General features: G+C 33.7%; 1 protein-coding gene across 9 annotated transcripts; it reads left to right on the plus strand.

The window, feature by feature from the left end:
* Positions 1-6,921: 6,921 nt before the first annotated feature.
* On the plus strand, positions 6,922-10,822 carry LOC141689307 (splicing factor U2af small subunit B-like). Of its 9 annotated transcripts, none has more exons than XR_012562338.1 (7): positions 6,925-7,261; positions 8,110-8,196; positions 8,303-8,384; positions 8,515-8,641; positions 8,767-9,187; positions 10,450-10,486; positions 10,563-10,822. XR_012562338.1 is itself a non-coding variant. In XM_074493565.1 (7 exons), the coding sequence occupies exons 1-5, from the start codon at positions 7,025-7,027 to the stop codon at positions 9,170-9,172; spliced, it is 939 nt and encodes a 312-aa protein (XP_074349666.1). In that variant the 5' UTR covers positions 6,925-7,024; the 3' UTR covers positions 9,173-9,187; positions 10,458-10,486; positions 10,563-10,822. The 9 variants fall into 9 exon arrangements, 7 of the variants coding, with proteins under 7 accessions (XP_074349667.1, XP_074349666.1, XP_074349660.1 ...); XM_074493565.1 differs by having other exon boundaries at positions 10,458-10,486; XR_012562337.1 differs by having other exon boundaries at positions 8,767-10,486.
* The last annotated feature ends 234 nt before the right edge of the window (positions 10,823-11,056 follow it).

Consider the following 11,056-nt stretch of genomic DNA (forward strand, 5'->3'; position numbering starts at 1 on the left):
TATCAGGTTCTTTATAAATGGAGACCATCGGGCAGTTACAGGATTAGTTACCTTGAGAATTGTAGCAACAAGCTCTAATTTCTTCCATGGTTTGTCTCTCAATTGTTCTCGTGTCAACCTTAATCTTCTCCCAGACTCCAGAAAATAAATCATTTTCTCTCCAGCAAGATCAATAACAATCTACACTGATATGATCTTCAGTAAGTCTCCAAGCATTACATTGTCTCTAATTTCTGTCAGATTAGCATGCTTCTTTAAAATCAAAGCATCACATATAGATGAATCAGCATTTAACCTTCCCAGACCACTTGTGATTCCATATTTTCTAGCATGAGAACTTCCACTGTAAATCTTCTTTAATGTTTCAGAGGAGTCTCTTCTAGGTGCAGGTTTCTTTCTTCCCCATAGTAACTTCCTTTTCTCTTCAAAAGTAAGTTCTGGATTATCAGAGTTTATGTTTTCAGAATCAAGATTTGATAACTCAGCTTGAATTGGGTTTAAAGAATCACCAACATGAGTAGTATCAGCGGTTGTGATTGGTTGAATAACAATATTTATTTCTTCATTAACTTGAGCAATGTCAGAGGTTAACTTCAGTTTTTCAGCCCAGTCAACTCCATGAATCTTCCTCTTTTGATGAGCTTGACCGACTTCTTCTTCTTCAACTCTTTCTTCAGTATCAAAAAATTGTGCTACTGTATAGACTGGATCTATCAGTATTTTTGATTTAGGTGCCTTTGATACTGATTTTCTCTTTACAACAGCTTTGGCTTTAGGCTTTGGTGGCTTAGACTTCTCTCATGTCTTCTCCTTCCCCTTATGACTCCTGTCATCATTTAAGATTTCTTGAGATATTAGAGATTTTTCAACATCTGCTTGACTTGCCTCCCTTATAACTACCTCTTTGGTTGGTCTGTTAGAAGGATCATCTTCATAAGGATCTTAAGAGCTAACGACATTTGTATTTGTTGTCCTCATAGATTTGAATTCTTCCACCATTTGCCTAAGTTGTTCTAGATCAACTCCAGGATTTTCTTTCTCAAAGATTATTCTACTCACCTCAGAGTCAAATGCTTGAATCTTTGGGTCCTTGTAGAACATAGTTGTCTTTCTGCCTTTAATTTTCAAAGTTTGTAAATACTGACTTGCTTCGGTACCAGCTTCTATCTCTAGAATTCCTTGGTCATCATCAACAGTTGTGACTTTTAGAGTTTGTTGAGTTGTTGTGGTCACAGTTAGTTCCCTTGATTGTTGAATTATTCTTTCACTTTTCCTATTTCCTCCACCTTGTCTAGATTGAGTTATAGTGGCTTTTGATGATCCACTAGTCCCAACTAGATCTTCTCTTCTCCTTTTCATAATCTCCATCCTCCCTCCCTTAGCTCCACAATCAGGATTTGTGTCATCAGCTCCTTTCAAAGTCAGTTATTTGCATCTAGATTTAGCAATCTTCTCCCCCTTTTGGCATCATCACGAAACAGTAGAGAAAGAATCAGCTCCATAGAATTTTAAACCTCATCAAGTTATCCACATTTGCTCTTATTTAACTTCCAATCTAGCCTGATTGGCTTCAATCTGAGTCTGTCTTTCAAGAATTGGTCCAATTTGTTTATGTATCTCCTGATGAGTAGTCAGGAAAGATTCTTTGATTTGGTTGATTTGAGAAGTGGTGGCTTCCTGAGCAGTATGCAAAGATCTCACCAATAGAGTAGATTCTTTCAGATGATTAAGCATATCAGGATTCTGAATGGTATTCTCAGTTGTATCTAGATGAGTAACAACATAATTCTTTGAAATAGGATACTCAATATCCTTCCATTTTTTATTTCAGACATCATCAAAGAAATCCTAGTCTTTTTTAGCATCTAACTCTTTCATCTTTTGTTGCCTCACGTGTTTAGGCATATCTTCAGGGAAGAATAGATCATCCTCGGGATCTATAATAACATTTGAAGTATCAGCTTCTTCACCATTACTAGATTCTATCTCATGGACAATTCCTTCGTCAATAACTGGATCTTAAACTATCCGTTGAACTTCATCTCCGGCTTCGGCATTCAAGATAGAATCAGAAATTGGAGATGTATGTGATCTAGCTGCCTCAGAAACTTCCATACCATCAGCATTTAGCTCCACATCTTCAAAAATTATAGACAAATGAGTAGGAGCTTGAGGAGTTACCTCCAGAACCACAGTACCCGGGGAGTGCTGTGGTGACCTGTAATGAATAGATCCTTATGAATGGATTGTTGTGCTACTATATCTTCAGCAACAACATGGAGAATAGCAGGTGATAGAATAGTAGAGTGAGTGGACTGCAAGAATGTATCAGTACTTAGACATGCAGGAAGATTATCAGCACTTGGTACATCAGAGTTGAACCGAGGGTCAATAGGCTGTTATTCAGCAGCTGTTTCTTTTGTACTTTGTGCACCTACAAAATATAACAAGTAATACTTAATCTCTATGTTCTTTTAAAGTAGTCTCACCACTCCTCACACCACACAGCTCATAACTTTGAATAGTTTGAGTTTTCTCACAAGGATTACTAAATCCTGACTCTCATCTACCTCTCCTTTTTCCAGGAAGGATCTTACCTCTCTTAAATTTTGTTTTTCTCTAAATCTTTTCACATAACTCAATGAAAAGGCTAAGATAAATATTTAGTCCTATAGAAATAAAAGTTGGCTAAAGAAAGGTGGTCTGTGGTCATACAACTAGAGGTAGTCCTTAAATAAAGGTCTAGATATAATAATATCAACATGATTTAGAACATGAAAAATATATGCTGATAAGAAAAAAAATTAGTATTTAAAGTAAATGTTGATAAAGTGAAATCGGTATTTATACCTTGTGAATCTGAAGATTCAGCTTCTGTGCAGACATTCAGTGGAGGGACTGATAAGATATCAGTAGATGGTGGTGATGGGTGAATTCTGCCTTCAACATCTATTACCAATGTCACTGCAGCAGGAGTAAAGCCTTCATTACAACTTTGATGCAATGGTTCTTATGTGGCTGGAGAATCGGGAGTTGCTAGATGATTTTGACACCCAGGTTATTGTGTACTCTTCTCCATAATTGCAGCGTTTGACTCCTGAGCAGGCTCTTCTTGAAAAGCAGCTGTCTGGCTGAATCTTTCAGGATCAAAGAAGTCCTTGATATGAAAGACTTCTGCATGAATTCTGGCAGTTTCTTCATCATGCCATTGTTGAATGGACTTTTCATTCAGAGTCTTTTATTCTTCAATATCTGCGGCACCACTTTGAGGTGCAGGTTCTTGTGGGATTGGAGCAGGAGTTGTAGCTGTTGTATCCCTTTGAGATATAGGTTTTTGTGTGCTTTATTCGAGGAAAATACCTTTCCTTTGTAGCCTTTTGACATTCTCTTCAACTTGCTCATGAGAGATTTCTCTTGCTCTCTTACTTTACTGTTTCACAGGAGAATCAGATAAATTGACAGGTGCATTAGGATTTGATTAAAAACCAGTATTTGATGTAAATGCCCCGTGTGTCTCCTCGGTAATTTCCTGTTTGCTCTTGAGCAAGTTTCGATTGTAGTATGATTTAACCAGCTTCCTTTTCTTTGATCTTGGGCTTGTACCAGCATCAATATTTCTGACACTATAAATAACATCAGTAGTTGTGCCCTCCTCAGTTGGTAGTACAACTAGTCTTGGAGAAGAATCAGATGAAAGGTTTGGAAATTTAGAAGATAAGGTAGCATTGTCCTCATCTGAATATGATTCTAGTCCATCAAGCATAAGTTTCCTTTTGACAAATTCTGAAGGTTTAGAAGGATGAGGAACTTGTGTTGCATCAGCTTTTGACTTTGCCACATCACGATTTGTAGCCCTCTTATCCAATTTTTTCTTTCTTTTTACAACAGGTGTCTTTGGGGAGACACCTGAGGTGGCTTCTTTTTGTGGTTGTGGTGATGTTTGATTTTGTGTTTGGTTTTGTGTTTGGGGTTGTTGTATTTGGGTTAGCTACAAGGGTGTTTCCAATAGTTATGGCATGTAACGGAGCACTCTACTTGTTAGGTAAGCCATAAGTCATAGGGAGCCTTGCAATAAGCAAGTTCCTAGCAACCAAAGGCAACCTCAAAGGAGCTAAATTCCTCTTCTTTTCATCTTCTAAAATTAAGTCAGAAAAAGCCCTTTTGTCAATTTAAATACTGACACTATTTGATTAGAGGGGATAGAGGTATCAGGGAAACAAATATTGAAAATCAATTGACAGAATCTAGCATAATACACTATATTCAGCATTTAATATATCACCTAAAAAAGATAAGACTACTCTACCATAATCATAATTTGAACCATAGATCGGATAATACTCTATCTGTTGCATCATGATGGGCAGAACATCAAAGTTATAATATTTCTTGTTGAAGGCCTTTGTAAAGCAGTCAAAGAAGAAATTTCATTCCTTCCTGAACTCATTCCTCTTCAATTGACCAAGGTTCTTCAAATCCTTGACATAGCCTATCTCAGTAAAGAACCTCCTCATTTCAGTATCTCCCATGAATCTAGTGTATGAGGTATGGGTAGGCAACTGCAATGCATCCCTTACAGTTTAAGGAGTAACTATCCTTGTTTTATTATCAAATTCAAACACAAGATTTGGAGTCCCAGTAGTTTCTCCATCATCATAGACACTAGTCCTCTAGATAGGAGGCACTTGGTCACCAGAGATTGTGGGTGGAGTTGTGAGAGCAAACTCAATCTCACTGGTTTTGAGAAAGTCCTGAAAAATGTGAAAATCGATATTCACATTTTTGTTATCTAGAATAGCAGAATAGTTGTTAGTCACAAACTTTACACCACTATAATTAAAAGGTTTTGAAGCGACTGGTGAAGTCATGGTGAATTTGCAAGAAATATTTTAGAACATAAATTAGGGTTTTAGAGTTTACGGGTGAGAAAATTAAATTAAAAATAGATTGACCAACTAAAATATCTCAAAACCCCCCATGAACTTTATTAACTAATTTTACTACGCTATCAACCGAATCATTATCTTGGGCAAAAATTTGAAAGTTGAGCTTTGACAATGTGAATTTCATATATTATTATTATATATGATATTTATATTTATACTATACATGATATTAAACGTTTGGTCGGTAGTTCGATCAATTTTAATTTTAAGTATTATTTTTATTGAAGTCGAATTCATCTATCGATTTAAATTCTAATTTATAACAGACTATATATTTTTTGTTGCTTGGTTGATCCACCGGTCAGTTCAAATTCTAATTTAATTGATATTAAAGTCACATTCTTCTACCGATTTAAATGTTAATTTATATCAAACTCTATATTAACTAATTAATGTTAAATTCAAGTTATTCTATCAATTTAAATTCTAATTCAAATTAAGGTCTATTTATCTATCTATACTATTATATTATAGACGGAACAATGAAAGTTTGGTTGATAGTCGGTCTATCACCATAATTATTGCAATATTTAAAATAAAGTACTCTTATAAATAGATTAATATTCACATATATAAATACAAATATATTTATAATATGTCTAATGAATTTTGTTTAAACAAAATACAGTTATTTGGATTTGCAGTCTGGGACTAAAACAAAATAATAAAGACCAATAAAAATTTGAAAGGAAATTCATTTGATCGATATAATGTCATCCGGTTAAAATAAAATAATAAACGGGCTAAAACAAAAATAAATATTTAAAAGAAAATACATTTAGCTCATTTAATGTCATCAGACTAAAACAAAATTAAATATAATATCCATTGAGTCCATTAGAAAATAATATTTACCTATTTACCCCGGGTTAAAATAAAATTTAACAAAAAACTGAATATAATTAGTTAATTTTGGTTGATATAATGGGTCTGAGGCTAAAATTAAGATTTATTACTCCATGCTAAAACAAATTAATAAATATTACCGATCAACTAAAATAATATTTACTGAACCGGACTAAAACAAAAAGAAAATTTAAAATATAATAAGTTGGTCGATATAACGTCATCACGCTAAAACAAAATAGATTATCTATTCGATTTAAAATAAAATAATATTTACCGAGAACTAAAATATAATTAAAAAAAATATAATTAGCTGTTTGATATTACAGGCCTAAGGTTAAAACAAAATAATGTATAGTATTGTTCTCCGCTAAAATAAACAAATTAATAAAATTAGTTGATCAATTAGTCTTACTTTTTTTATAATTAAAATATTACTAAATTATACACGTGTATATTTAAAATTATTATCAAATCATACTTATAGCAATTTTAATAATTAAATTTGACAGATTAAAATTTTTATTTAAAATTAAATTTAAAAATTATATAATATTAAAAACAATCCGTGTTTTGCACGGGTTATATCCCAAATAATAAAAGAAAACACTACTCAAGTTTAAAGGTTTGAATCTCGCCAACAATAAACATTTATATTATTATTTATCATTTATACACATCCAATATCAAAGGTCCCAATCTTGCCAAAAATAAATATTTATATTATATTATTATTATTATTATTTATAAAGATGTAAATAAACTCTCATCGAATTTCACCAATAACAATTATTTATATTATTCACCAACAACAATCATTTATATTATTATTTATAAATATTCAGATAAACATATACTATTATACAAATTTGAACATTCAAATTAAAATTCTCATAATAATAAAATAATTCAATATTAAATATTTTAATATTTTATTACATATATTGATTTTTTTGTAAAATTATAAATAATATAAAATGAAAAAAAATAATAACAAAGACCCTAGTTAGAATATAATAATAATAATAATTTTTTTTAAAAAAAAAATAGTATCCCATTTTACAGTAAAGGCCGAGCCCAAACCTCCCTCTCAGCCCAATCCAATCCCTAGCAAAAGAACCATCTAGAACACAACCCCTCCCATAAATACACCCCTCTCATCACACGCTCACAATTTTCCCCAAACCAAACCCTAATTTCAACCAAACAAACCCTAATTCAATTCAATTCTCATGGCGGAGCACTTGGCCTCGATTTTCGGTACGGAGAAGGACAGAGTGAATTGTCCGTTTTATTTCAAGATCGGAGCGTGTCGACACGGCGAACGTTGCTCCAGGCTTCATACTAAGCCCAGTGTTAGCCCTACGCTGTTGCTTTCGAATATGTATCAGCGTCCTGATATGATTACTCCTGGTGTTGATGCTCAGGGCAATCCTCTTGATCCTCGTAAAATGCAGGACCACTTTGAGGTTTTGATTCTCGATTTTCGATAATTTAGTACTCTCTATTATTGATTTATTGTTTCGATATCGTTACGTAATGGACACAATTCTCTTGATAAATTAGTATTCTCGGTGTTTAATCTATATACTTTTGATGTCAGATGTCGTTATGTAATAGACACAATTAGTATTTTGGTGTGGATTGATTTTTATGTTAAATTATTTTGTGTGTACGAAATTGTTGATTGCGTTATGTGATTACTCAGTATATTTGTTTGGATTTTGTTGTATATGAAGCTCTAAACATAAACTGTAATAACAGATCTAAACATAAAATGTAATGATTGTATTAGTTGAAGTTCATGAGGTGGATTTGTAGTGTTGAATCATATCAGTGTATATCTATGTGATTGAGTGTGTTATTTGATGGTTTTTTTTAGATGCTTGGATTTTTGTGTATATTTGAGAAAAATTATATGTTCAGGATAAAGTTTGACACGTTCCCGTATATGTTATCCATGTTTATAATTCAGCAAGGACTGTTAATCAGACATAGTTTATTATTCTCTCTGAACCATAAAAAGATTCAAACTTATGACTACTCATAGTAGTTATATTTGAATTGTGGGAAGATTATACTTCCAAGATTGTGTCGCTGACTTGAACATTGCCTTTGGCTACCTTTCTATCACTTTGTACTATATTTTTTATAATTGGTGGTTGATGTGGAACAGAGATGAATCAGCATAGATGTTCATTTCAATTTTCTATGCATTCGATATGATTTTTAATCTGTTCTTTGCGTGTGTGGGCAGAGCGGCGTTTCAGTTTTGCACATGTCTCCTACTTATTGGTGCATTTTTGTCTTGTTGTAGGACTTCTATGAAGATCTTTTTGAAGAGCTTGACAAGTATGGAGAAATTGAGAGCTTGAATGTTTGTGACAATCTGGCAGACCACATGGTGAGCTTTTCAAAGATTTGATGAGCTTTGGTGACTTGCTATATTACCTTTTCTTCTGGCATTGTGTCTAACGCATATAATACATGCTACTTTTGTGGTATTGCAGGTGGGTAATGTTTATGTCCAGTTTAGGGAAGAAGAACATGCTTCAAATGCTTTGAAGAATCTGTCAGGAAGATTTTATGCTGGTATGAACTTGCGGTTATTACTGATGAGGAGCTACACAGAAAAAGATTTATAATTATATGATTTAGATTTTCGTGTCTTTTGTTGATAAACTAGTAATAATATATTCAATGTATTTAATTGACTACACAGGACGGCCCATCATTGTTGATTACTCGCCAGTAACTGATTTCCGCGAAGCCACGTGTAGGCAATATGAGGAGAATATATGCAATCGTGGTGGGTACTGCAACTTCATGCATTTGAAAAAGATTGGCAGGTAAATTACTATAACAAGATTCCCTTTTTATCTTACTTCAATAATTTTTTCTTGAGGCATGTTTGATTTTTGTACTGTATGTACATTTTCTTGTGTATTTACATTCTTGACCACTACTAATCCAGGGAGTTGAGGCGACAATTATTTGGTAGGTACCGAAGCAGGCATAGTCGTAGCCGTAGCAGAAGTCCTTATAGGCACCGAAGCTATGATGATCGCTCACACGGCGGTCGTAGCCATGGTAGGAGGTATGAAGACAGGGATCATCATGAGAGCCGTAGGAAATACAGGAGCATCAGCCCTGAGCGCCGAAGTGGCCGGAGCAGGAGTCCAGGGGCAAGAAAGCATAGGAGTCCTGTTAGAGAAGGTAGTGAGGAGAGGAGAGCTAAAATTGAGCAATGGAACAGGGAAAGAGATCAGGAAGAACAAGCGAAGCATACAGTTGGTGAACGTGGAATGGACTATGAGGGCGAGAAGCATAATGGTGATCAATATTATCATCAGCGTGAGGACAGCGGATATCAATACTGAACTGTGTTGCCTCTGGTTAGTCTTCTTTCTGTACTGAGTGTTACTTACTGGTCGATCAGTCAATTTCACTTTTATCTGTTTTAAGAAGCAAGAAATGCAATAAGCACCGCTATATGATGATTTAAAACGGCTTACAGCCTATTTTCCACTGTGCAGGTGGTGTACAGGTTTTCATTACATTGATATGGGTTGTGAAATTTTTTCCTTTTGTATTTTATCTGGTCTAGTTCATGCTTTCATCCATAGTCATCTCCTTGCGTATATGAATCATCTTCTGTATGTCCGTTGGCATCACAAATCCATTCTGATTTTTCATCTTCAGAAAAACCAATAATCCGTTTTGTTTTTCAACCTACATTATACCTTTAAATGTTTGCAGTTTTGAACTTGTGTTTCCCCCAAAAACATATACTGCTCTATCTTGCTCAGTCGTTTTAAAATGAAAACCATATTAGTTTTTGATTATGAGATATCTAGGTTTTGTTTGTTAAGAATATAAATCCCAACCCTATGCAATCACATTAGTTTTGTTACTTTGCACAGTGCAGATGTGCCATGAAGTTGGATAACATGATCAATGTATACATGTGTGTGTGTGTCTAATGTATTATAAATATATGTGTATTTTATGTTGCACGGTGCATGGTTAAAACTTGCAGACCATTACTCTATTTTGCATGGTCATGCCTTAAAAATTAAGGTGTGTAAACACATTATTGACTGTGTTGAGTTGTCAGGGATGCAAGCAATAACTAGTGTTAAAGACACAAAAAGTATTCTTCTGAACTAAACAGGGGACAGTTCCTAGGTTGAGCTTTGACGTCAAATTTAATAACCTCTGTTTTACCTATCAATCTGTAACAGCTAATATTTTAGATGTTTGTGCAGATTCTACATGCAGTCTTGACCTCATACAGTATTGTTAGTACATCTTTTAGACTTTTCCTTGCATAATTGCATTAATGGTGTGACATTGGCAGTACAGGCTAGGATAGTATTTTTAGTTTTTCAACTTTGTTTGTTTCCTAGCTTTTGAACCTAATTTAATATTACAGAGTGTACAGATGAAATTAGGTTCTTGGAAGTTGGAGAAGAAAATCATTGTGCCTTAAATAACCAAGAAGTTGTTTTGAAGTATTGATAGAAAGTGATATTTTCGTACAAGAGTTATTTGATAAATGACACTTGGGAGCTGGTTTGCGGTTCACCCTGGTGTTTTCTTCATGCTCCTTTTTTTTTATCTTAAATTACAAACTGAACTAATATTTGATGTTTAGATATGCAGGTCATGGTTTCCTGTATCAAAGGATTGAGGTATTTATTTTTTAACCTCAGCTTGCTATTAATTTGTGTACAGGTTGTATGGTGCTGATCTTACAGGAGTTTGCAGGGATTGCAGGAGCTTGTGAAAGCCTTAATTGATGAAGTGTTTTTGTTATTTAGTTGAATGCCAGCTAGGCTATGCATAGTCAGTGATGTTAGGTCGTCGAACTTGTTTTAAGTTACATTGTGTATTTCGGATCAGGTGTTTGTTTCTTGGTTGAGACGTCCTTTAAAATTTTGAACTGGGTAACCATTAATTACAAGACCAACCAGTGTGAGAGCAGTATTTTAAATTTATGTGGCAGTTCTAATGGTCATGTTTGAATATTTATCTTTTTTGTTTTAAGTATTTTTCTAGTAATAATTTAACTATATAAACTTATGTTTGAATTTCCTCTACGTGTCATGAAACCTTTAGGTTTTGTGTATAACTTTATAGAAAGTGCCAGTTTGGTAAATTTTAAAAAAAGTAATTTATGACTTAAAATGAATAAGAGACTTATAAGTCATCGATGGATAAGTTAAATAAGTTTTTGGTTAAATGTTAGATTTTTTTTACTT

Source organism: Apium graveolens, chromosome 10 (assembly GCF_009905375.1).
Source record: "Apium graveolens cultivar Ventura chromosome 10, ASM990537v1, whole genome shotgun sequence".
Lineage (NCBI taxonomy): Eukaryota > Viridiplantae > Streptophyta > Magnoliopsida > Apiales > Apiaceae > Apium > Apium graveolens.